The sequence below is a fragment of the Mastomys coucha genome, unplaced genomic scaffold (genome assembly GCF_008632895.1).
Source record: "Mastomys coucha isolate ucsf_1 unplaced genomic scaffold, UCSF_Mcou_1 pScaffold7, whole genome shotgun sequence".
NCBI lineage: Eukaryota > Metazoa > Chordata > Mammalia > Rodentia > Muridae > Mastomys > Mastomys coucha.
Genome location: NW_022196913.1, coordinates 56,136,696 through 56,163,240, shown reverse-complemented (window position 1 = coordinate 56,163,240; position 26,545 = coordinate 56,136,696). Strand labels below are relative to the sequence as shown.

Below are 26,545 nucleotides of genomic sequence, written 5' to 3'. Positions count from 1 at the left end.
CTCTTACCCGCTGAGCCATCTCACCAGCCCCTGGCCTGGACTCTACTAACAGTGAACTCACAGAGCTCCCTGTGCCTTATGGTTAAAGGCCTGCACTACCACCTTTTAATCTTGGAAGAACTGCCTTTCTTCTTTCTGTTTTGTATGTGTAAAGTTTATTCCAGTCAGGGTCTTCTGTAGAGGCCCAGACTAGCCTCAAACTCCATAGCCAAGGATAGCCTTGAGCCTCTCTTTCTTCTGCCTCCACCTGGTGGTGCATCACCATACCTGAGTTTATGAAGTGCTGGGGATTGAACTCGGGGCTTTGTGTATGAGAAGCAAACATTCTACCAATGGAGATAAACACCCAGCCCTGAAGGAATGTTTTCTTATAAAAATGTTCAGGCAGGCTGCAGAGTGGAATGTGACCCCTACTACCTGCATGACCTTGGCTGGAGACCTTGGCAGGTGTCCAGCCTTCTCTGTTCTCACCAACATCTGCTTCCATCAGGGGAGGATCTGAAGAGGGAAGAGACATCTGTCCCATGCCACCTGACCCTCACTGCTGGAACCATGTGCACACAAATCAGAGGGCCTCCTGCCTTTTACAGCTCCCTTGTTCTAGTCATCTCCAGTTTCTGCAAAACCCAGGGTCTTCTGGGCTTAGACCAATGCCACCTATGCCTCTGTACCCAGAGGGTGCTTGGGATCAGATCACAGTGGCGCTGCTGTCCTGACTTTCCTTAGCACTGTGGATGCTCAGTGTTGGAGGGAGTTGGTGACAAGGCTTTAAGAGGATTCCCATGGTTTGGACCCTAGCAACCCACAGCCCTGTTCCTTACTTTGGCAGGAGAATGGGCTCTTATACAGCGGGGCACATTGTGAACTTGAGAACGTAGAGTTCATAATTGTCTGGGTCACCACTGTCTGTTTCCCAGTCACTACCTGTTCTTGGCTTCCTGCTTTCTGTTGGATCAGGGTAGGGGTCCCCCCATCCCCCCACCCCATGCTTGGCTGCTGTCAATTTCTAGGGTAGGACAGGGGCAGGACCGACCCCTGTTCTGTAGAACCACCGTCTATAACTAGAGTCACCTCTTTGCATGTCACCTGTGTCTGCTTTTGGGCTATAGCAATAGTTAGGGAAACAGTGAGCTGCACTGGCCTAGAATATCCCAGTCCTTGGAGGAAGGAGGGGTTCGGACTATCTTTAGGAAGCTTCTAAGTCCATTGGGATAGAGACCAGACAGCCTGGCCTTGAGTACAGGATAGGATAGGGGACTGAATAGAAATGCAGGAACAGCTGGCCCCACCCTCTGTGGGAGGAAGGGTGGGGCAGGGGAGGCCTGGCAGGTGGGTAGATGCTGTGCCAGCATTGGGCCCACATCTGGAAATTGTTGTGCTCTGTCAGCTCCTAGTAGCCACACCCAAAGGTGAGGCCTATCTGTGTATCAAGACAGCCGGTGTGACTCAGCTCTGAGCTCTGCATCCTGGGTTCCTGGTGTGCGCTGCGCCTCACGCTTGTTGGCTAGGGCAGGTGAGGACAGGGACAGAGGCTCAAGAGACCTGTGGCCACAATTCCATCTAACAGCAAAGCCTGGTCTTCTGTTTCTTGTTTGGACAAATCAGAGTTAATTGCTAGTGTTTCCATGGTAATTAATGGCTTCCTGGTGAGGCCGGAAGAGCTGTGGTTGCCTCCTGGGCTAGTTGTGTCCTTTGATGTGGCCAGCTATCCTGCAAAAGGAGGCCCTGAGGGCATGTTTTCATGGGTGTGAAGGTTAGTGTGTGCTTACATACTGTATATATGTATGTTAGCACATGTGTGCATTTTTGTGTATATCTGTGTATGGCTACATGCACTTTGTGTGTCTGCTCATGCATGTGCACTCTTGCATGTATTCTCAGGCACACGCCCTGTAACCACAACCCTCTGGTGTCTGGTAATTTTCCTGGGTTAGCATGTAAGAAATTAGGAAGTAAGCCCTCCAGGGAAACTGAGAGACCCTTATTGTTCCTTTCATTTGCGGCATGGCACCAAACACCTAGCTTATTTCCACCTTGGTGTGTTTTAGCCTTGTTGTCTTCTCTCTGCAGGATCTGTCTGTCTGGCAGCCCCACAAACCCTGGATGCCTTCCATGTCCCTCAGCCGGCAGGTTCAGACAGGATGGGCAGTAGATGGGGGTGGAGGGGACTGAGAACCATCCGGAGCTGCTGTGACCTAGTCGTGCCCTTTCTTTCTTTTGCAGGTCAGAAGGGAATACCCGTCGCCTTGGCATGACGTTGTGAAAGTGGCCATTGCTAACCGGACATGTGGGCACTCGGGAACCCCACTCCCTATGGGCTCCAGTCTGTGCTGCTGGTCCCAGCTCGGGGGGCCTGAGAGGTCCTCGCTGCTACCCCACCGCAGCCTGCCGCCATCCATGCGTGCCTATTGCTGAAGGCCTCGGTGGCCCCTGCCCATGAGGATGTGTGTCCCTGTCAGGGGGCTGTTCTTGGCCTTGGTGGCAGTGTTGAGGACTGCGGTGGCATTTGCACCTGTGCCTCGGATCACCTGGGAACATGGAGGTGAGTGTGAAGGCCGTGAGTGCCTGCTTCTCTGGAGAAGGCTCTGTGGGGTCTGTCAGGGCAGGCTTAAGCTTTAGTTAGACTGTGTGTGTGACCCCAGCGGTGCACAGCTTACTGAACGCTGACTACATGCCAGGCACTTAAGCTCCACCTCAGCCTCAGAGAGGTCTCCAGGTCAGACTTCCAGGATGGGGACACACTGGCTGTCCCACATTCCAGGGAGGGAACAGTGTGAAGACAGAAGCCAGGAAGCAAAGTGCAATGAGAATGCCTAGTTCTGAAGCCACCTGGCCACTCAGGATGCTTACTTCTAGCAAGCAAGTTCAGAACTCACTGATGCCAGCGCATAATGCTGAGCTCAGCCTCACAGTGGGACTCCCACACTGAGGAAGCGGAGGCGGGAGGATTGTGAGTTTCAGGCCAGCCTGGGCCACATAGAGAGACCCTGTCTAAGAAAACCAGTATTGTGTATGTCCTGCCTGTGTTAGCATGTTCTTAAACTGGTGTAGGTGCAAAAGAGTGTCAACTTGTGTCTGGAAATCATTGGTAATGACTGGAAATTGCTTTGGAGAGAGATGTGTCCCCGCATCTTGACTTTTTTAAAAAGGGGGCACAGGGAAAGAACATAGACCCTGCATATACTAGACAGATGAGCATCTCAGCTCCTAGTACTGAATTTTTGGTGTTGAGGGTTTCAGAGTAAGGCATTTATTTCATGAGCGAGGAAGTTCTAAGTCATTGCATCTTTCTAAACCTAAAGTGGACGGCTAAAGACACGTTAAAGAGGTAGAGTGTAAACCAGGTGTCTGAGACAAGGTTTCCATTGCTGTGGAGAGTCACCATGGCCAACGCAACTCTTACAAGGACAACATTTACCTGGGGCTGGCTTACAGGTTCAGAGGTTCAGTCCATTATCATCAAGGTGGGAGCATGGCAGCATCCAGGCAGGCTTGGTGCAGGCGGAGCTGAGAGCTCTACATCTTCATCTGAAGGCAGACAGGAGGAGATTGATTTCTAGGCAGCTAGAAGGTCTCAAAACCCACCCCTACACCCCTACAGTGACACACTTCCTCCGACAAGGCCATACCTCCTAGTAGTGCCACTGCCTGTTCCATGCATATTCAAACCACCACACCAAGAGTCTGTGATGTGCTGGAAGCCCCCAGCATGAGGGGTTTGGAACTTGACAGGACCTGGGTCGGGTGGTGGTGGCGCACGCCTTTAATCCCAGCACTTGGGAGGACAGAGGCAAGTGGATTTCTGAGTTCTAGGCCAGCCTGGTCTACAGAGTGACTTTCAGGGCAGCCAGGACTATACAGAGAAACCCTGTCTTGAAAAACCAAAAAAAAAAAAAAAAAGGACCTGGAGACAGAAAAGGAGATCAGGGGTATGAGCCTAGGGATGCATGCCAGCCTCAGGGATCCAGCCATGGGCTAGCTTCTCTCTTGTACTTGATGGATGCATTGAGGTTACCTGGGGGTCCTGAGTTCTGTACCCTGGTGGAGCAGCATGACATAGTTGGTCCCTGTGACAGGTCTGGTCCTGACAGTGATGTGGGACAGGGCGCATGCAGGCTCAGCAATGACTCCTTGGCTCTTCCTTTCCCCCTCTGTGGTGCGGCAGAGGTAGGTTTGGTGCAGTTTCATGAGCCAGGCATCTTTAACTACTCGGCCTTGCTGATGAGTGAGGACAAAGGCACTCTGTACGTGGGCGCCCGGGAAGCTGTCTTTGCAGTGAATGCGCTGGACGTCTCTGAGAAGCAACATGAGGTAGGTCCTGTGGCTTCCCAGCCATGCTCCTGTAGACGGGGCTGCCTTCGCTACCTCCCCATCTCTAGTCTGCACGGGTCTGGCTCCAGACTCCAGCAGGATGCTCAGCTAGGCTGTTTCTATGTCTCAACTGTGTTGAGTAGTACTCTGTCTGGTCACCTTTAAAAGGAGGAGAGAGGAACAGGGGCTGAAAATGTCTGAAATTCATTCTATGCAGTTGTCAAACTCTCAAAGGAGAAAAATTAGGTCAGGAAGGATCGGAAGAGATGGCTCAGCAGGTAAAGGCAAGTGTTGCTAAGCCTGATGATCTGAGTTCAATCCCCACCCCCCAACACACACACACAACAGACATCCACACACTAACTCCCACAAGTTGTCCTCATACCTCCACTTACACACCATCATAATTCACATCTGCACATAATAATAATGTAATAGAACGCTTTAAGGCTGATTTAAAAAAGGAACAGATGAAAGCCTCCGGTTTTGGATAGAATTTAATTGGCTATACTTTTATTATGTGGGGCTGGGGGGGTCATAGGACGACAACCTTGGGTATCTGTTCTTGGGTGCTGGCCACTTTTAAAATTTCATTTTTTTGAGTCGTGGTCTCTCAACCAGGCTGGAGCTCGTCCAGTAGGCTGGCATCCAGCAAGCCACACGGAGCCTCCTGTCTCTGTCTCCCCAGTGCACAGTGCCATACCTGGCCCTTACACGTGAATTCTGGGAATCGAATTTAGGTTTTTGTGCTTACTGGCAAGCACCCACTGAGCCGTCCATCTCCCCAGCCTACTGTTGCTTTGTCTCAAGCCCAGGGCTGTGTTATCCCTGCTGGTTTGGGGATGATGGTGACAGAACATAAGGAAGCCCTGGGGATGACTCTGGGGTCCCAGCCCTCGCCTGCTCCCTGAACCTCTTCCTCATCTGACTCTAGTCTGGCTTCAAAGCAGTGTGCCCTGAGCTGCCGGGTGCCTTCTGGTACTGTCTGTTTTATCCAGCAGTTCCTTTCCCAGGGTGGGGGCTGCAGTGAACCGGCTGTGACACGTTCCTCCCTCACAGGTATACTGGAAGGTCTCTGAAGACAAAAAGTCCAAGTGCGCAGAGAAAGGGAAGTCAAAGCAGGTAACTGACCGCACATACAAGGAGCCCAGGCACACACCTCACAGTTACTGGACCCTTCCCAGTACCAGTCTTACGCATGCCTACCTGGCATCACGTGATCCTGCTCAGTCCTGCTGTCTCAACCCCTGAGGCAGCTCTCCCTGGCCCCTGGCCCCTGGCCCCCAGGATTGATGTCCTCAGGCCCGGTGGCCTGCATCCTTAGCCCTGGAGAAGCTTGTTCAAATGGCCCGACATTGTGACTGCAGGATGTAGTTTCTGCTGCCCGCTAGTCCGTGGTGTAAAATTGGCCTCTCCTATGTGTTCCTGGGCTTCTGGCACATACGCGCCAGCTGAGGCGGAAGAGTTTTCGGGGCTTTGATGGGCTTTGTTGTTTTTGTTTGTTTGTTTGTTTGTTTTTATATATCCGTGTGCCCACTCAAGAGCTCTGAGGACCCTCATGTGCCTGCCTGGTGCCCCACAAATGCGGTTTTTAGGTCACAAGAACCAGGTTGTCTCCGATAGTGCTCATGACGGCTCAGCAGTGGCAAAGTTTATCAGTTGTTAGCTGATTTCAGAACAAAAGGCTAAAACAGGAACTCAAGAGTGTTTGCTTTTTTAAAGTTAAACTTTCTTGGGTAAATGCTTACTGACCACTTTCCCAGTCCTACCTGTCTTTAGCTATGGCGTTAACTCAGGGCCTGAGGCAGGCAGGCATTGTGATGGGCTCACTGCTGCAGGCAATATGTGTCGCTTGCACTGCTGCCTGTGGGGACCCACAGTGACCTTGGTAGGGAGCCTTCCTGTGAGTGATACCCCGTCCATTTGAAAATGGTTGTTGGGGAAAAAAAAGCAACAACAAAAAAACCCTTTGCCGATTTGAGATAATTTCAGGCTATAGCCCATACTGTTCTCTTAAAATAGCACACGGGCTCCAAATTGCTGTCTTTGTTTTCCCACTGGGCCCTCAGGGATGCATAGCTGGCTGTACCCTTGGGTCCAGCCTCTCTCTCAGGCCTTGCTAGTCACTATTTCTAGTTATGTGCTGGCACTGGGAATATAGGGTGAGGTCCTCAGGAAGGTAGGAGCCTGTAGAATGTCTGTTTTGGCGATATGGGCACCAAAAATGAATGGTGTGTGTTTAGCAAGGGTAAATACATTGCCATCTGTAGTGGGCTCCCCAGTACAATTTGAGGTCAGCTCTGGTTTGGTCTTGGCTTTGTTTAGTCACCAGATACAGGCTGGCCATCTATTAGGGACGGAGCTAAAGTCATGCCTGGCACCTGCACTGCTTGTGCACCACAGAGATAAAGTTCACGTTCCAGAGCCTGGCTTCCGGTGCAGTGTGCTCCCCCCGCCCCCCCGCTATGGACGTAGACAGACCGACCCGAGCAGAGGAGAGAACAGGGCAGCGGATGACTGGCCTTACCAAGTGGATACTTGGGTTCTTTGGTGGGTGCCTGTTAATGGGGTATGTGTTTCCCTTGCAGACAGAATGCCTAAACTATATCCGAGTACTGCAGCCGCTAAGCAGCACTTCCCTCTATGTGTGTGGGACCAATGCGTTCCAGCCCACCTGTGACCACCTGGTAAGACCACTGCATTATTCCTCTGCTCATGTACCAGCCTGGCTGATGACTAAAGGAGAGCCAGCCAGTCTTAGTCAGGGTTTGTGTTCCTGCACAAACATCATGACCAAGAAGCAAGTTGGGGAGGAAAGGGTTTATTCAGCTTACTTCCACATTGCTGCTGATCACCAGAGGAAGTCAGGACAGGAACTCAGGCAGGTCAAGAAGCAGAAGCTGATGCAGAGGCCATGGAGGGATGTTACTTACTGACTTGAATCCCCTGGCTTGCTCAGCTTGCTTTCTTATAGAACCCAGGACTACCAGCCCAGGGGTGGTACCACCCACAATGGGCTGAGCCCTCCCTCCTTCATCACTAGTTGAGAAAATGCCTTACACCTGGATCTCATGGAAGCATTTCCTCAACTGAAGCTCCCTTCTCTTTGATAACTTCAGTCTGTGTCAAGTTGACACACAAAACCAGCCAGTACACGGCCTCTCCTGTTCTTTCTGCAAACCGTAAGGACTAAGAACTATTCAGTCGGACTTCTTACAGCAGCCGTAGTCCAGTTCCTTCTGACCAGTGTTCTGTGATGTCCATAGGATGATCTGCGGTAGCCATACTTTCAAAAAAGAGAAAACACCAAGAGACAGACAGATACTAAAACACCAACTTGGATGCTCAAAACATCCAGCAGAAATCAAGGAAGTCTCATTAAGGGAGCTGGTTGGGGTTCCCAGCAGAGTCCTGGTCAGTGCCGAGTGTCCACTCGAGTGAGGATTTTAAATAAACGAACAAACAGCAGTAGAGAGATACCATCGCCTTAGGAGCATCAAGCATCCATTGGGAACTGACTGGGGAAGTTGAGGCAGTCAGCTGGAGCCATCTCTGTAGCTGAGCTTCCATGGCTGACACCCTCATCCCTGTAGACAATTCTATATTGTGAGATAAATAACAGTAAGCTCTTTTGCAGATGATTCACCCCCTAGTTGCTGTCAAGGGCACAGTGTTTTTACTCTGGGGTTGTTTGCTGTTCTCTCTGTCATGGAGTCAGGGGCCTTGGAGGACCCTGGGAAAACATGCTTGGGTCTGAAAATGGAGGAGGGGCAACCCTGCTGCCAGAGCCATTTTCTCCATGAGCTCAAACAGCACAAGCTTACCAACACGATGTCTGTTACAAGTCACTTACTTGGCCGTTGCTGTGACCAAATACTTGATTAAAAGCAGCTTAAGGGAAAAAGAAAATGGAAGACACCTCAGCAAAACAGAAGGCAGTGTGGGGACAAGAGATAGAGCTAACCTATGGGCACCTGGGCATGCCCCCAAAACCCGCTTTCCCCGAAACCCGCACCTCACTTCTGCAACCAGGACATTTTACACATGAACCATAACAAGTATGAAATATAATATATGGTTTTCCTCTCTACTCTGCTGGGCATAGATCCAAATTTTCCACCAAATGCCAAAACCTTGGCTCTTACCAAGTATATCTGATGACCATGAGGCTCAGTATTCATGGAAAGGTAGTCTGCACTGTGTTGGTCTGCTGCACACGGCTGAGTGATGCTGTGCAGGGCAAGGCAAGGCAGGAGGCGGGAGAGTAATTCATTGCTCTGCTGCAGCTGGCCGCCGATGACTGGAATCCCGGGTGAGGGAGACTCCTGAAATGAAGAGCTTTGTTCACCTAAACCCTCAGCCAGCTGAAATTTAAAGCTTGTTTCTGGTTATAGTTCAGTTAGAGGTGTCTTAGTGAGGGTTTTACTGCTGTGAACAGACCCCGTGACCAATGCAAGTCTTACAAAGGATAACATTTCATTGAGGCTGGCTTACAGGTTCAGAGGTTTAGTCCATTATCATCAAGGCAGGAGCATGGCAGCATCCAGGCAGGCATGATGTAGGAGGAGCTGAGAGTTCTGCATCTTCATTTGAAGGCTGCTAGCAGAATACTGACTTCCAGGCAGCTAGGATAAGAGTCTTATAACCCACGCCCACAGTGCCATACCTACTCCATCAGGGTCACATCTTCTAATAGTGGCACTCCTTGGGCCAAGCATATACAAACCATCACAAGAGGCTTGTGTAGATTGCAAGAGATGTTGGATTTTGATCCCCAGCACCACATATACACTCACCACATACCTGTACACCATACGTGCAGACACACATCCAGACACCTGAAGTAGGGATATAACTACGCAAACAGACTCAGTAGGAATTCACTTTGGCAGCTAGGTATTGTCAGCATCACGACATCCAGAGCCTGTGGTGATACATGGGCGGGTCCACAGACCTGTTGCCAGGGCAACAGCCACCATATTCCCAGAATCCGTTGGGCTCACCTCCCACCTTTACCTGTGGCTGCTACGTCACAACCCATATATATACAGGAATATTCCTCCATCTTGCTCTCTCTCTCCTCTCTTTCTGAGCCACTACCCCTACTCCCTCTCAATTAAACCTCTTACACGTGGAACTGTTTGGGCCTAGTGTGGTATTTTCTGACGCAACCCAACGCTCCAACACATCAGGTATGGTGAGGCTACCAGGAATCCCCAGCACTGTGGGAAGGCTCCTAAGTGTGAGGTCAGCTAGGTTACAAGATATAGCTCAAAAAAAAAAAAAAAGTCAAAAGAGACAATTAAGAAACTGAATATTTGTATAGATGTCTGGGGAGGGAGGCCACTGTACAGGTTTACCCGGCTAAACGGTGTTCTGGGATGTAACTAAAATTGCTAGTTTGTACATGTGCGTGCGTGCGTGTGTGTGTGCGTGCGTGCGTGTGTTGGAGGAGGCATCATAAGTGGAAAACAAGGAAAGCAAGCAGAGAAGGAGGAAATAAGGAAAAGAAGAGGGTGGTTACAGGAGAGACCTTCCCACATCAGCACCTCTTGACTGAACCACCATCTGTCTACCTGAGAGCTTCAGGGCTATTGTAGCAATTACACTACAGAGCAGTACCTGTGTGTGAGGGAAGGAGACAGAATGCTTGCTTTAAAACTACTCTAGGAAATTAAAAAAAACAAAAACCTCAAGCCTACGAGAGAGCCCCTCTCTGTGTACAGTTGTACACCTGCACTGCACTGTGGATTCTATGTATCATTTGTGCATGTGTCCAGGTGTATGTATTTGTAATTGTGTGTGTGTGTGTACACGTGACAAAGTGTGGCCTGTGGTTCCTATAGCCTCTGCAAGCATCTCTCCTAAGAATGGGGACATTTTCCTGCACAGTTGATTTTATCATCACAGCTAAGAAAACACAGTGATTGCCAGGATCCTCCATCCCTCCCTCCTCCCAGTATCTTAGAGCAAGGCACAACCCCAGTAGCCTCCAGGCATCCCTGGGAGGTGTGACGACAGATGGGTCTTATCAAGTGGGCCACGCTGTCACCTCAACTCACACTTCCTAACCTGACTGGTGACCTTTATTGTTTTAACTGGCCGGTTGGTCATTGCAGACACTGTGAGGCCCTGTGTGCTTGCTGGCCTGTGGCTTCCAGCCAGCAGTCTCTGGCAGAGCTGGAAGCCTGACTGTGGTGGACAGTCCTGCTCCCCAGCCTCTCCAGTATGTGAAGTCTATAGTGACTGCCTACTTGGATTGTCTCAACAGTTCTGGAGTTCTGATAGGCTGCCCTGTGGGTGTTCCTGTCCCTTTAATGGCTTGCATCTGCTGTATTCTTCTATATGTGTCTCAATGCCTCTTGTCTATCCAGAAGTGGAAATTCTTCACCATCACTTTGTGGGCATTTTCCCCACGGTTTGTCACTTGCCGTTGAACTGTGTCTCATTTTTCCCCACACGAGAACGTTCTGATTCACTGTGTATTAATGTTTGGATGGATCTGTTTCTCCCTGCGTGGTGTGGGTTTCTTGTTCTGTTTAAGTTTTGTCAGCTTGACAGAAGCTAGACTTCTCTGAGAAGAGGGAACCACAGTTGAGAGAATACCTCTAGAAGATAGGTAATAGCCTCTAGGGCATTGTGTATCAGTGGTTGATGTGGGAGGAGCCAGACCACTGTGGGCTGTATGAGAAAGCAGACTGAGCAAGTCACAAGGCTTGAGCCAGTAAGCCGCACTCCTCCATGGCCTCTGCTGCCTTGAGTTCCTGGCCTACCTTCCCTGCTTGGTGGGCAGTGAGCTGAAGTAACCCGTTCCTCCACAAGTTGCTTTTGGTCACAGCGTTTATCACAGCAGTAGAAAGCTAAGGCGTGAGATTTCCTTGTCGGGTGGAAAGAGGTTATCCCAAGATTGTGTTACCTGCTGGCAGTCCTGAGCACTGTGTTAGAAACATGGACACCAAACACATTTGTGTCCATCCCCCCCCACCCCCATGCCAGAATTTATTCAATAACAAATTCACAAGGCTTAGCGGTTTTAGTAGCATCAGTTTATGACTTAATGCTGCCTCCCTTAGTGATCTGGCCAAGGCAAATGCAGATTCTTTTATTCCAATCTTTTATTTGTTTAATACAGGATTTCTCTGTATAGCCTTGGCTGTCCTGGAACTTGCTTTGTAGACCAGGCTGGCCTCAGACTCAGAGATTGCCTCTGCCTCCCAAGTGCTGGGATTTAAGGTGTGCACCACCATTTCCTGCTCTTAGTTAGTAATGTTAACTGTCCTACCACACAGCACAGAGCGAATATGTGTTTATGCCATATATATGGTGATAGAGTGAATACAGGTTAAAGACGCTTGAGGTTCCAGACCTGGGCTCAGAGAGTCTGCATTGATTTCAAACCAGACCAGTGCTGGGACTGGGAGCGGGTGCAGTCATGGGTTAGAGAACTAGACATCTCCAAGAAGCTGGAAGCTAGAGTCTTCCAAGACAGAAGGATATCCCTGGTGTACAAACCAGGTATCAACTGATAGTTTCCTATGGGGCTGTCCATCACAGTGTCGGGTGTCTACCACTTTAAGGGAACCAGGTAAGGAAGTTACACCTAGTTTATTAATCCTTGGGTCTGGTTTCCTAGGCATTTGTCATATAACTGTGTGCCCCGACACACTTGGGTAAATTCATAGGGTGGCTCCCCTTTCTGTTCCCAGGAATAAACCGTTTACCCATCTGTTTGGGGATACTGCATGGCGGATGGTGTGGTTTGCAGGTCTACTCAGGACCCAAAAGTGGAATCAAAAGCTGCTTGCAAAGCAGAATCTCCTAAGGCAGGGCGTAGCCTGGAGACCACTGTTTTATACAATGTGGGGTGGCTTAGAGCCAGGCGCAGCCTAATCAGAATGGTTCCTCCAGGAGCTGCTGCTGGTGGGTGAACGGGGGTGAGGGTTCTGTGGTTTGTTTTCATTGGGTTTGTGTTGCCTGTGTTGTGAGGAGTGTGGCTGAGCAAGCACAACTGGTCCTGCATATCCCAGGCTCTGTCACACGCACAAGATGTACGTCAGGCGTCAACGATCCCAGGGTAGGACCCTCATGGGTCAGGGCCCACTTGCTCTACACTCTGGTCTTCTGAAATGAAGAGAATCCGTTCCTTTAAATGGTGCAGGGACAGCTCCTCAGCACCAAGAGGCCAGATGTTGTCTTTTTATTCCGTTGTAGAACTTGACATCCTTCAAGTTTCTGGGGAAAAGTGAAGATGGCAAAGGAAGATGCCCCTTCGACCCCGCCCACAGCTACACATCAGTCATGGTTGGTGAGTCCTGTTTCTGAGTTTATGGTGGCATGTGATGTTGCTCCCTGGGACACTCAGCTCTTCACTCCCCAGTCCTGCCTTCCTTGGGTTTGTCTGGACGTGAGCTCCCTTCAGAGCGACCCATGGCACAGACTCCTCAGTAAGAGCTTTTGAGTTTCTCATTCAGAGGGAAACTCTCATGCAGAGGCCCCACTGCAGTAGCACATGGCTTCTGTCTGTCAGTTTTTGTGCCACCTGGTTGCCTCTGTGACTGTGTGCCTCCTGCTGTGGTCCTGAATATCTGAGGTTAGGGGGCACCTGCTGTCTTACAGATAGTTCACATTGGAATCTTTCAGCCAGTGTGAAGGTTCAAGCTTCACCGTCAGTGTACAACATCCAGTGAACTTTGATATACTGTATTACAAAACAGGTGTCATGTGGGACAGTTCTGCACAGTTATAGACTAAAGTATGAGTTCTGAGTATATTAAAGTAGACAAGGCTGGGGCTGGTGAGATAGCTCAGTGGGTAAGGGCATGACTGCTCTTCTGAAGTTCAAATCCCAGCAACCACATGGTGGCTCACAACCACCTGTAATGAGATCTGACGCCCTCTTCTGGTGTGTCTGAAGACAGCTACAGTGTACTTATGTATAATAATAAATAAAATCTTTAAAAAAAAAAAAAAAGTAGACGAGGCTGGACCATGCTGCCTGGCAGTGTAGGAACCTACACATTTTTTTTTTTTTGACTTACAGTGCTTTTTACTTAGGATGGCTTTCTGGGGTGTCACACACCGAGGAGTGTCTGTTTGCCGTTGCTATACTGACTGTGGGAAATTCTCATTTGTGATTAGTTATTACCTTTTAACCTGGAAAAAAAATACAGTTAAATTTGGTAACTGTGACTGTTCTGATTAAAGATGCTGGTGTAGGAAGCAGAAATGCATGTCACAGAAGATGAGGAGCCCCCCACCTTCACACACACACACACACACACACACACACACCGTCCTACAAGGAATTAATGAGAGTATAAATGAATTGCGGTAGCCTGATATGGGTGTGATAGCCTGGTGGAGGTTGAACCATGAGGCTTGCTTATAGGCCAGCCTGGGCTAATGTCAGAACTTGTGTTAAGCAGTTGTCCCCAGTCTCTAGCAGAGGCAGAAGCTCTGACTGAATCCCCTTCTCTACTCCCTTTCCACCACCGCAGGGGGCGAGCTCTACTCTGGGACGTCATATAATTTCTTGGGCAGCGAGCCCATCATCTCTCGAAACTCTTCCCACAGTCCCTTGAGGACGGAGTATGCCATCCCATGGCTGAACGGTAAGTGTGTGCTGCCAACCTCACGGGTCTACCCTTTTACTGTTCTTCTGACTGTCCCCAGACCATGGGGGACCAAGGCTCACGTCAGATCCTACACAGTGGGAACTCTTTGGAACTGCTCAAGGCCCATACCAAAGTAGCTGTCTTGCTCACTGCTAACAGCATTGTTTAATTAAGTCTGCTTCTGCCATATCCTAGCCCACCCCACCCCAACCCCCAAAAAACAGTTTGGGAGACTTTAATAAAAGGCAGCTCTGGTGGGAAGTCGAGAGTGTAGACATTGAGTTTGGGGTGTCATCTTAGATGTGGAGCCTCTGGGGTCTGGCCAGGTGGTGTTGAAATGTGTCCTGACTGCCAAACAAGTGTGTCTTCAGGCTGACTTCAGGATGTGGATGATGGGGGCCTTTTGTGGGTTTCTTTTCGTGGACATGCTGGCCAGAGATGCTGGGCTTTTTCAAAGCCCCTTGATCTGGAGTCAGACCCTGATGACTAAGAAATAAGACAGCCAGTTTCTCCTTGGGCCTCCCAGGAGTCAGATTTGGAATCCTGCCAGTGTGTGACAGTGGCCGATTTGACCCTTGTTTAAATCAGTAGATAACTCTGGCTTTCCAGACCACCCGCCAACAGGGAGGCCTCACCTGACCTCTTCTGTGCCTACCTTGGTGACGCTGAGCAGGGTGGCGGGTAGCATCCGGGCCTGAAGTTCACAAGTGTGACATGTACACTGTAGATGTCCTAGAAGGGAAGCCTTCAGGCTCTAAGGCTGCACTTGCCAGCCTGTGACACCCTGGGGAGCAGGTAGAGAGGTGGCATGGTGGCTCCATGTACAGAAATGATCCTGTGATGCCGCTCCACAGAGCCTAACTTCGTCTTTGCCGACGTGGTCCAGAAAAGCCCAGATGGTCCGGAGGGCGACGATGACAAGGTGTACTTCTTCTTTACGGAGGTGTCCGTGGAGTACGAGTTTGTCTTCAAGTTGATGATCCCGAGGGTTGCCAGGGTGTGCAAGGTGGGTGCCGTCTCCCCTGTTCCCACCCACAGCCCTGGCACAGAGGCGTAGAGACCCCTATGCTAAAGGCTAATGTACAGTTGAACACAGTAAGAGACTAAACAGTGACTAGTGATAAAAGCTCCAGAGGTATGGCAACAGTTTTTCTTGAGACCCAAAGTAGGATCGGGAAGATGGCTTAGTGGTTAAAGTGCTTGCCGTGAAAGCAAAGGGACCAGAGTTCAGATCTCCAGAACCTATGGATGCTGAGTGGACCCCCTGTAATTCTGACTTAGGAAAGTGGAGATAGGGGCTCACTGGAGCAAGCCTGCTGGTGGGACTGCCCTCATCGACAAGCTCTGAGTTTGATTATGAGACCTTGCCTCGAAGAATAAGGTGGATGGTTCCTGACATCAACTTCTGGCCTCCAAATGCACTAACACATGAACACTCATATAGAGGTGCACCACACACACACACACACACAGACACACACACACACACACACACACATACATGAAAGGAAGGAAACTCAAAGGGAAAAAAAGAGTTAAAGTGAGCACTTATGATATTTTCATTGTGTGACTAATCATGGGTAACTGAAATTGCAGAGAGCGAGACTACTTATACGGGAGCCGGCTTATTTCTCTCCAGCCCAGAGTCGAGTGCAGTTCATAACTGCCCCTGTTGTCTCAATTGTTGGCTTGCTGAAAATGACTAGAGCTTTGTCTAGAATTGAGCAGGCAGGGAGGACACGAAAGGAGCTCTTAGTAGACACTCAGATGTTTGGCCCAGGACGGTCTGCAGGGCTGGGGTCTGTGGCAGGAAGGAGGCCACCCATCGCTTGCTTAACTCCTATGTTCTCCTTCCTGGGTCACAGCTGCAGGAGCCAAGGCCAGAGGCATGCTGGGGTGACCCAGATGTGGTTGTTTTGGTTGTCATCGATGTGCTTGGCTCTTTTGGTACTCTGTGATCCTGGCCCACATGGAAGCATTGCTTCGGTTACATAACTTGTCTGCAGCAGTCTTGGGCTGGGCGGGTGGCTGGGGACATATGGACGCCTGCTTCTGTGGTTAGCCATCTGTGCTCCCTCTACTATATGCTGTCTCTGGAATTTCAGGGCGACCAGGGCGGCCTGCGGACTTTGCAAAAAAAGTGGACCTCCTTCCTAAAGGCCAGGCTGATCTGCTCCAGGCCAGACAGTGGCCTGGTCTTCAACATACTTCAGGATGTGTTTGTGCTGAGGGCCCAGGGCCTCAAGGAGCCTGTGTTCTATGCGGTCTTCACCCCACAGCTGTGAGTTCACTCCCTTGGCAGTTGGGGCCTGGTCACCCCGATGACCCCCCCTACCTTCCTGACACTCTCACGGATTCCCCTCCACAGGAATAATGTGGGTCTGTCAGCGGTCTGTGCCTACACGCTGGCCACAGTGGAAGCCGTCTTCTCCCGTGGAAAGTACATGCAGAGCGCCACAGTGGAGCAGTCTCACACCAAGTGGGTGCGCTACAATGGCCCAGTGCCCACTCCCCGGCCCGGAGCGGTAAGCAGGGTCTTGGGATCCGGGGAGAGCTCATCATCTTTTTGGATCCCAGAGCCTCCATGGCAACAGGAATCTAGGTGCTGGGCTGAGTAGCTACTGGGCCTGGGGTGCATAGTGAAGCTATTCCTTTCTGATCTCTTCTGCGTTGGGTAACAGGTCTCACTACATGCTGCCGGACATGAGAGTGTACCACCGGGCTCTTTTGCAAAATGGGCATTGCACAATGGCAGGCTTGCTCCATTTTCCATTTCCTGTAGAAAAAACCTGTTTGTCAGTATAGCCTGAGGCTGTCTCTTGAGGCAGCCTGTCCACTAGATGACAAGAGTCACAGTCTCTCCTAGATACAGTAAATTAGTAAAGAAAATTCTAGGGTTGCCTGCACATTGTTGCCATGTGTTGAATGGGGGTGGGGGGTGGCTTTTGGATAGGGCCCTATCTTGGCTCTTGAAATTTTCCCAGGATAGACTTTTCCGTGAATGTCTGGCCTTGACACCTGGTTATCCTCATGTGTGTGCTATGTTCAGTGAAACAGGGTAGGGAGCTAGGACAAAAAACCAAATCTTTCCAACTTTTTTTCCTTTCATGCTACCTAGAGTCTGGCTGTGTGTGTGTGTGTGTGTGTGTGTGTGTGTGTGTGAGAGAGAGAGAGAGAGAGAGAGAGAGAGAGAGAGAGAGAGAGAGAGAGAGAGAGAGAGAGAGACCATATTTAACAAGCTTTCTTTGGCATACTTTCTTCTCACAGAAAAGCTGTGAAGTGAGTACTTTTTGAGAAGTTTGCAAAATGTTTTCATTGACTACTAATTCCTCTCCTGATTCTAAGACAATTATGTCCTGTGGCTTTAAAAGCACAGCTCTTTGTCTCTGGGGAGGCCACCTCAGCCCCTGTCTCTTTGGAGAAGTGTGACCGTGGCCCTCCAGGGCTTCTCGCCAGGGCTTCTCTTCTGTGCTCAACTGAAGCTAAGTGGGCATGTGACCACAATGCTTTTACCCCACAGTGTATCGACAGTGAGGCCCGCGCAGCCAACTACACCAGCTCCTTGAATCTCCCAGACAAAACGCTGCAGTTTGTAAAAGACCACCCTCTGATGGACGACTCAGTGACCCCAATAGACAACAGACCCAAGCTGATCAAAAAAGATGTAAACTACACCCAGATAGTGGTAGACAGGACCCAGGCCCTGGATGGGACCTTCTATGATGTCATGTTCATCAGCACAGGTGGGTTCCTGGGTAAGATTGGGAAATCCACTTTAGTCATTTGTGGGGAGATCTGGTATCTCCAGGTGCCAGGAAGGTGACAGCAGAAGAGGATTTCTGAGGCACCTGGAATTCTGAGTCTCTGTGACTCTCAGGCACCTGGGGCACTGGTTACTAATGCAAGTCCCAACCCGTACCTGGGCTGGAGTGGAGTTAAATAATCCTTGTTGTCAGGGGACCAGTGGGACTGGCCTGGTAGTTCCTAATTGATAGTGGGAGGCTCCGCCCCCTTAGGGGAGCCAGGTTCCGTCCTGCCCTGAGCTGCCTTTGGAGACACAGCTCTCTCTTGGATAAGTCTTCTGGGATGGGGATGGAAAGTTGGAGCTTGGCAGCTGCCAGAGCTCCAGGGGATGCCCTTAGAACTTCCTGGATGACTTGAACATTTTACCCTCAACTGCCTGTCTGGGCCCCTAACCTCCCCGGAGGACCAGTGAAGTGCAACAGCCACCTTACATCGAATGTGACTCAGATGTCAGGGTGTGACGTTGTTGGTGAGGGTAGTTGTAATCCACCATAGGACAACCATCTGAGGTGATGGCTTGAGTTATGCCCAGGTGTGAGTGGTTGCTGTCAAGGCTGGAGTCTCTCCTAGTTTCATGTCTGCTGCTGTGCTAAAACACCCTGACAGAAGCACTAGGGGAAGAGGGTTTGTTTGGCTTTATGTCGTAAGATATCGTCTGTCATTTCAGGGAAGTCAGGGTGGGAACTTAAGCAGCTAGCATATCATATTTATAGTCAAGAGCAGGGAGAGATGAATATACCTATGCTGTCTGCTTGCTGGGTTGCCTGTGCTTAGCTAGCTAGCTAGCTTTCTTCATTTAACATGGTCCAGGGTGTTCATTTAACTTGCAGAGTGGGTTAGGTCTTCCCACATCAGTCAACAGTCAGGACAGTCCTCCACAGACATTTCAGCAGGATCTAGGCAGTTTTGGGCTCTTTCCAGGCAATCCCAGGTCACACCAAATTGACACTTAAAACTCACCAGGATGGCACCCTTGGCATTTCCCTCCTGGGCCTCCTTACTCACCTGTGTTTTGACCTTGCAGACCGGGGAGCTCTGCATAAAGCTGTCATCCTCTCAAAAGAGGTACACGTTGTCGAGGAGACCCAACTCTTCCAGGACTTTGAACCAGTCCTCACTCTGCTGCTATCGTCAAAGAAGGTAATGTGGTCTGGGGGGCAGGCCCAGGTTCTTGTCTCCCTTGGTAGCTTCTCTGTGGCTAGGACTGGCTAGGACGCTCTCTCAAGGCTTGGCAGCCTTTGATCTTCCTGGCCCAGGTGAGCTGGCCTTTGGACTCTTATAGCATTCTTCCATGGGATCTGAGAGCCGGGAGGTTGAACGGACTTAGCCACTGGCGCTTTTGGGAGGTCAGTAACCTGGGAAGATGTCTTTGTGCTTTGAACCTGAGAGAAAGCAGATCATGCTGGTGGGAGACAACACTTTTGCTAATTTGTAAGGAGAAATAACAGGTCACGCTCTAAAGTTCCCGCCACACTGTCCTGTGCATTGGGCAGACTTTGCTGAGGCCTCAATCATGGGTGCTCAGCTCTGCCCCGTGGCTCCCACGCGCCATGGAAACTCGTAGATAACCAAACCTGTCCTTGAAGCCAAGCTATATGTCGCCTGACGTTTTCATACAAAGCTCCAGCCGGATGGTGGTAGTGCACATCTTTGATCCCGGCACTTGGGAGGCAGAGGCAGGTAGATCTTTGTGAATTCAAGGCCATCCTGGTCTACATAGTGTGTTCTAGGCCAGCCAGAACTATGTAGAAAGACCCTGTCTCAAAAATAAATAAACAAATTGATTAATTAAATATTTTTAAGCCCCTGAGTGGGGTGGGGTGGTTCATACCTCTAGTTCCAGACCTTAGAACATGGAGGCAGGAGCCTAAGGAGTTCAAGGCTAGTCTTAGCCATATAGCAAAGTCAAGGCCAACCTGAACTAAGTGAGACCCCCCCCACTGCAAAAAATAAAACGAGGCATAAACGTCCTTTAGGTGGTGGAGTGTGCAGCAATGGCCCCGGAGGAGGGTCCACTGGCTGGAACTTGTTCCTTGTCCCTAGCCTTGGGAAGATGTGGACACCACATTTTACCCTAGGATAGAACAGTGAGATTTCAGAATGTGGGCTATCTCCAAATCCTGACTATGCTGCATGCTGCCATGTGATCCTGGGCATCACTGTATGATTCTCCTAAGGTGGTCTCTCTGTGTGTAAGCTTTTCCTTAACATGACAGTTATAAGAGCATGTGAGCCTCCTAAGTGCTGAGGACTAGCTTTGAGCAGCACTGAACCCAGGGAAAACTCGGATGAGGATCAGCTGCTTCATGCCTGCTGGCTAACGGTGCTCCCCTCCCCTTGCTAGGACTCTGCCGTACGCCACTGAGCAGATGGGTCTAGGGTCATCCTTTTGGCTTCAAGTGCCCGTGCTTGCTTCTTGCCTCTACCCTTGTCTCTGGTGCCCGGCTCTGGGACACTGTTGAACTCTGCGGCTTGGGGTTGCCTTTCCCTGTGGACTGCACGTCTGGGGCCCCCATGTTTGCGATTCAGTTCTCTTCGGGTAGCTGGCCACGGCAGATACCAAGGGTCCATCAGTCTCACTTACCCATGTGCTGGCTCCTGCCTGCACAGGTGCGATGCTGTCCCTGGCCTGCCTGCACAGGTGCGATGCTGTCCCTGGCCTGCAGCCAGAGACATGGCACGCTTCTGTCCTGGAGGTCGGAGCCTTGCAGGTGCTAAGCTCTGTGTGCTTACAATGGAGGTGCCAGGTGCTAAGTTCTGTGTGCTTACAATGGAGGTGCCATGGCCTATTTTTGCGGCTCTTTGCTCACAGATGCAGGCAAGTAGAAAGCACGTGGCGGTGTCTCTTGCTGGGTTAAGTTTGATGGCCTTCCTTTGTTCTTTGCACGATGTTGGTAGGTGTGGTCACATCGGCAGGCTGGATTCAGAGATGGATGCTAAGGATGTGTCCTTATCACAGCTACCTACTATCTAGCACAAGACCAGACTGGCATTGAAAGGTCGTGCCCTCTGGATACTAGCTGTAGTGCTGTGCCACCCACAGAGAGTCCAGGAGAGCAGTGGGGATGTCCGGTTAGGAGTGGGAAGCAGCTGGAGAGGGTCGTTATGTGGAGTTTTTAACGATACATATGAAAGTCTCTTCACCCCAGGTAGGGCACCAAGGGCAGACCAGTCAAGCTCTGAGCCAGTGAGCTTTGGGGGAAGTTAGCTACAGGGATGAAGGAGGGATGATTTACATGCCCGTTGGGTCGCTCAGAGGCAGCCGCATCCATGGATCTCCCTGAACAGCTAGAGAGAGCTCGGCAGGGCAGAGTCTCCTTTGACTGCAGTTGTGTACTGCTTATGTAACTTTGAGGGAGCTGGGACTCGTGACTCTTATAACTCGTCAGGCTTCCTACATTTCCTTCACTCTGAGTCTTGGGAGCCTCCCTCCGTCCTCCAGGAGGACGTGTGTCAGCTGGGCAGAGACAGGAACAGGATCATCTTTTCTTGGCAGAGAAACTGCATTGGGAGTACAATGCGCTCGGCCGTAGGTCCAGCCCCAGCTCCAGAAAGGTGGCATCAGATCCCAGGCCCTGTGATCCCTTGGCTGGCGTTTGAATCCTCCTGGGACATGAGACACCCTGCATTTCCATACAAGATTTGTGTCTTGGTGTGCTTTTGTGTCACTATGATAAACCACTCTGACCAAAAGCAGCTTGGGGGAGGAAAACATCTATTTTGGCTCACGCTTTCAGGTTGTAGCTGTTAAGGGAAGCCAGGCCAGGAACTGAAGCAGAGACCGTGGAGGAAATTGCCCTCTGGCTTCTGCTTAGCTACTATCCAGGACTATCAGGGGTGGCATCACCTACTCTAATTGCTTAGCAAATAAGAATATGCCCCCACGGACATGTCCACAGGCCAATCTGATAGAGGCAATTCTTCAGCTGCAGTTCTCTGCCCTGAAAGTATGTCAAGGTGACCATGAAAATTCATCAGGTTTAGGTCTTGGTGGTCAGGCCTTATGGCCTATTCTGAGTCAGGTAGCCCTTTCCTCCATGCAGTATTTGACTGCACTGTCTACCAGGAGTTGGTGGAGAAGCTAGCAACCCCTCCCAGGGCCTGCGTCCTCCTTACACCTGCCATCTGTCTCTCATGCCTAGGGGAGGAAATTTGTCTATGCTGGCTCCAACTCAGGAGTGGTCCAAGCTCCCCTGGCCTTCTGCAGAAAGCACGGTAGCTGTGAAGATTGTGTGCTAGCACGGGACCCCTACTGCGCCTGGAACCCAGACATCAAGGCCTGCGTTACCTTGCACCAGGAAGAGGCCTCCAGCAGGTATGCGTATGGATGGGACTGTGTGCCTGTACCCCGTGCACGAGCTAGAGAATAATGTGTGCCTGCTGTCTTTTAGGGGCTGGATTCAGGACATGAACGGCGAGACGTCCTCGTGCCTGGGTGAGTGGATCTCCTTTGCTTCCACCCTTGGGTTGCAATGTCCCTGGGGTGTCAGTTCCGTGGTGTTCTTGTGTGATCTGTCTTCCTTTCTCCTCCGAACAGAAGTCAAGTGTCACACAGCAGACCTGTGACCTCTCCTTGTGGCGGACCTGTGATCTTTCTCTGTCCCTTTGGTTACAGAAAGAGGGCTCAAAGCCACACAGGGTGTATCGGTTCACTGGAAAGCACGCCGTGGCCCACACCAAGCTCCTCTGTTCTGCTTAGCTGGGGCCTGTAGACAAAACCCAAGCCTGCTAGGAGTGAGAAGGAAGGAGCCCTTAGGTGTGGCCAGATAGCCCTAATCTATAAACAATACTGAGGAGCAGAGTGGAACAGTGTCATGCTTCAAGGAGAAAATCTTACCCCAGAAACTAGTACCTTAATGCTTGGGAGATGGCTCAGTTGGTAGGATCTGAGTTCAATCCCCAGAACCCATGTAACAGCTGTGCATTGGTTGTTCATGCTTGTGATTCCAGCCCCAAGGAGAGTGAGGCAGGTGGATCCCTGGAGCTTGCTGGTCTTACACATCCTAGCCGACTTGGCAAGTACCAAACAGTGAGAGACCCTGTCACAGAAAATGACAAAGAGGGGTAACTGATACCTGGGGAAGACACTCGGTAGACTTCTGGCCTCTTTCTATATACATACACTCTCTCTCGCACACAGAAAATGGCATCAGATTGCCTTCAGGCTGTATATGTGAATGTCATACAAATTTTATGTGTAGACTTCTGTCCCCTTCCAAAGATAGTTGTCTCATTTTATATATGCAAATATTTTCAAACCCAAAGCGTTTTCTATCTCCCATATTTGAGACAGAAGACACAGTTGTGGTTAGTTCTGGTGTCCTCTTGGGGCTCCCCCTGCTGATGGCTGGCTGTTAGGAAATGGCTGTGACCAGAGATATAGGCATAGAATCTCACCAGGATTCTAGTCTGCCTTCCCAGCACTTCCTAGCCCTGTGCCCCCTTCTCTGACCAGCCACATCAGAGCAAGGGACGTGTATGTAAGAAGAGGGTCCCTTCTGGTTGTCAGCTGACTGGGTGCCACTGTAGGTGAGGGAGCTGAGCAGTGCCCAGCCCCTCAGCCTGCTGAGTTTTCTCCAGGGTCAGGGTGAGAACAGAATTTCTCAGAGCCGTCACCAGTTCCTTCACTGTTTGGGGATGGGGAGTGGGAGCGGCTGCTTTAGGGTTACGGATGTCTTTGCCTTGGTTCCGAAGAATCCACCTGGCTCCAGTGGGTGGACGTCTCATGCCGTCCTGTGGGTATTAACCTGTTTTTGAAAGCAGTGGAGCGATCAGGCAGAGTTGTTGACGGTGAGCACGTTTATTTTGATGTTCCAGATAAGAGTAAAGAAAGTTCCCATCAGCATCTTTTCAAGCATGGTGGCACAGCAGAACTCAAATGTTTCCAAAAGTCCAACCTGGCCCGGGTGGTGTGGAAGTTCCAGGACGGCGAGTTGAAGGCTGAGAGTCCCAAGTACGGCTTGGTGGGCAGGAAGCACCTTCTCATCTTCAACCTGTCGGACGGAGACAGCGGCGTGTACCAGTGCCTGTCGGAGGAAAGGGTGAGGAACAAAACGGTTTCCCAGCTGCTCGCCAAGCACATCCTGGAAGTGAAGATGGTACCTCGGACACCCCCATCACCTACCTCACAGGCTGCTCAGACAGAAGGTAGTAGGATCACATCCAAAATGCCAGTGGCATCTACCCAGGGGTCCTCTCCCCCTACTCCGGCTCTGTGGGCAACCTCCCCCAGGGCCGCCACCCAACCTCCCAAGTCCTCCTCCACCGGCACGTCTTGTGAACCAAAGATGATCATCAACACGGTCCCCCAGCTACACTCGGAGAAGACGGTGTACCTCAAGTCCAGTGACAACCGCCTGCTCATGTCTCTCCTCCTCTTCATCTTTGTCCTCTTCCTCTGCCTTTTCTCCTACAACTGCTACAAGGGCTACCTGCCCGGACAGTGCTTAAAGTTCCGCTCAGCTTTGCTACTTGGAAAGAAAACACCCAAGTCAGACTTCTCTGACCTGGAGCAGAGTGTGAAGGAGACGCTGGTTGAGCCTGGGAGCTTCTCACAGCAGAACGGCGACCAGCCCAAGCCAGCCTTGGATACCGGCTATGAAACGGAACAGGACACCATCACCAGCAAAGTCCCCACGGATCGAGAGGACTCGCAACGGATCGACGAACTCTCTGCCAGGGACAAGCCTTTTGATGTCAAGTGTGAACTGAAGTTTGCAGATTCGGATGCTGACGGGGACTGAGGCCAGCGTGTTCCAGCCCGTGCCCCTGTCTTCGTGGAGAGTGTTGTGTTGAGCCCATTCAGTAGCCGAGTCTTGTCGCTGTGTGCTAGCCTCAGTCCTTTGTCTCTTTCTCTCCCGGGTTGAGCCTGTGACTCGTTCCCTTTGTCCTTTTGGGAAGCAAGTATCTATTCCAGTCTCAAGTCCTGCAGTTGTTGGAGCGCTTATGCACCTGAACCCTTTGTGTCCTTGGGAAAGAGATGGCCACCTCCGTGGGTTGAGAAGAACCACCCCTTCCTCTTCCGCGTCTCCTAGCAGCCATTCAGAGATAATTTAATTCCAGATTGGAAATGACCTTTTAGTTTATCAGATTGGTAACTTATCTCCTGCTGTCCAGATGGCACAGACTTTTTTTTGTTTTTGTTTTTGTTTTTGTTTTTAGGATTTTCGCTTCTATTGTGTTGACATCTTAGGTCATTTTTTTTTTTTTTAATTAGCAGAGGCGATGTTTTAATATTCATGAGAAGAGGGACATTTTAGATTTTTTTGTTATATATTGAGATATAAAATATGGCTATGTTGCTTAAGATTCTCAGGGATAGACTTATTTTTGCTAAATTCATCCTTTCCTGCTGTTAGGAACGTAGGCCTAAAACTGTCTCTTGAGCTCGCTCACTCTCTCATTTTGGTGGGATTTTTGTTTTTAGTTTTTAATCTTACTCATTTTGAAGGATTTTCTTTCCGAACTTTTTTTTTCTCTCTTTTTTCCTGCCATACATCTACAAGGTGGGTTTTGAAGTGAGGGCAGGTGGCCCAGTGGCTTCGGGTGGTGATTGAGCTGGTCCCACGAGGGGAGGAGGGTGTATACCCCATGGCCCTGCTGCTTCTTGGTGCCTCCTGCCCCTACGGGTGGCGTCTTCATGAGGATCAATCACATCCTGTCTCTCCTTGCTTCCATCTCTCACCACTGCCCATGGACTTCCACCTTGACTGTCCACGAAAGACAGAAATGGGTTGGGTAGTTGGGCTCCCAGCCTCGGACGGTGGCCGCAAAGTCCCGTGTGGGCAGCCGCTGCTGCAGCCTGACTCCTGCCGGTGTCTTTCAGGATGTTAATGGGTGGTACGATTCCAACATTTGTTTCTCACTCACCATGTGTGGAACACTCATTCCATGTAGAGGGTGATGGACTCTGGGTTCCCCGTGCCGTGTAGACACTCATCTTCAGCATGACATGAGCTACCATTCGATGTAAACATTCGTGTTTTATAAGATTTACTTTGTTTTTATTTTTCTACTTGGAACTGTACACATTTGAAAGTACCCAAATAAACCAGAAGTTTTATCGTTGACTGGGCCAGCCTTTGCCTTAGGGGAGACTGTGTGGGCCTCCGGTCCCTCTGTGATGGCCCTGGCTGGGGGGGGAAGGGGGACGTTGGTCTTGGGATCTTGTCTGTTCTCATCCCATGTGTCTATAGTTTCTTGCTTTACCTCCTCCGTCATGGGAATGGTTCTGATGACTTCTTCCTCAGTGCCTTCTTTTCTGTCCTCTGTCTCAACAGCCTCATCTCCTAAGTCCTTCCCTCCTCCTGGCTCTTCTCTATCCTGTCTGAGCCCTGACTCATCTTCTCCCAGAAGCCCTTGGCCGGCCTTGGCCTCAGGGCCCAACAACGGTAAGCAGGTCAGTTTGCTGCCACCCTTCCTGAGTGACCAGGCACAGCAAGTGCAGGCGCTGGGGACCTTCTACCTCTTCTGCCAGGCCACAGGTGAGTTGAGGGGCCTGAGTGTCCGCGGCTGTCTCCTCGCTCTGCCCTTGCCGCTCACTGCTTCCCTGGCTGTGCCTGAGGTTCAGCTGTCTGTGCTTTCAGCCCCATAGATCCCGGAATAAACTGTCAACATTGTGAAGCTGTTGCTAAGGCTACCGCAGGGGTCATCTAGCATCTTGCCATAAAGGTACAGGTGTTAGGTCTTCTGAGCTTGTAGGGTGCTGTGCCGTAGAAGCAGCCGTAGGTGTAGCGTGGGCATTGTTGTATGTCAGGAAATTGGGCCTACAGGACAGCAGAGAGCCAGATGAGGCCACGGTTTGCTAACCTGGGTTT

At 50.6% G+C, this 26,545-nt stretch overlaps 1 protein-coding gene across 9 annotated transcripts in view; it reads left to right on the top strand.

Annotated features, from left to right (window-relative positions):
• The window catches only part of Sema4d (semaphorin 4D), a 108,545-nt gene that overhangs the window by 63,718 nt on the left and 18,282 nt on the right, over nucleotides 1–26,545 (top strand). For 5 of the 9 annotated variants that reach the window (XM_031359547.1, XM_031359545.1, XM_031359550.1 and 2 more), the window contains 14 exons: nucleotides 2,224–2,542; nucleotides 4,166–4,311; nucleotides 5,371–5,433; nucleotides 6,900–6,998; nucleotides 12,523–12,616; nucleotides 13,809–13,922; nucleotides 14,780–14,931; nucleotides 16,031–16,206; nucleotides 16,294–16,450; nucleotides 17,446–17,668; nucleotides 18,754–18,869; nucleotides 21,872–22,044; nucleotides 22,121–22,164; nucleotides 23,547–25,798. In XM_031359547.1, coding sequence (XP_031215407.1) covers nucleotides 2,437–2,542; nucleotides 4,166–4,311; nucleotides 5,371–5,433; nucleotides 6,900–6,998; nucleotides 12,523–12,616; nucleotides 13,809–13,922; nucleotides 14,780–14,931; nucleotides 16,031–16,206; nucleotides 16,294–16,450; nucleotides 17,446–17,668; nucleotides 18,754–18,869; nucleotides 21,872–22,044; nucleotides 22,121–22,164; nucleotides 23,547–24,472 — 2,589 coding nt within the window. In that variant the 5' untranslated portion in view covers nucleotides 2,224–2,436 and the 3' untranslated portion in view covers nucleotides 24,473–25,798. Of the gene's footprint in view, nucleotides 1–2,223; nucleotides 2,543–4,165; nucleotides 4,312–5,370; nucleotides 5,434–6,899; nucleotides 6,999–12,522; nucleotides 12,617–13,808; nucleotides 13,923–14,779; nucleotides 14,932–16,030; nucleotides 16,207–16,293; nucleotides 16,451–17,445; nucleotides 17,669–18,753; nucleotides 18,870–21,871; nucleotides 22,045–22,120; nucleotides 22,165–23,546; nucleotides 25,799–26,008; nucleotides 26,213–26,545 lie in introns of those variants that run through there. The other 4 variants (XM_031359553.1, XM_031359552.1, XR_004115385.1 and 1 more) reach the window with 3 other exon arrangements.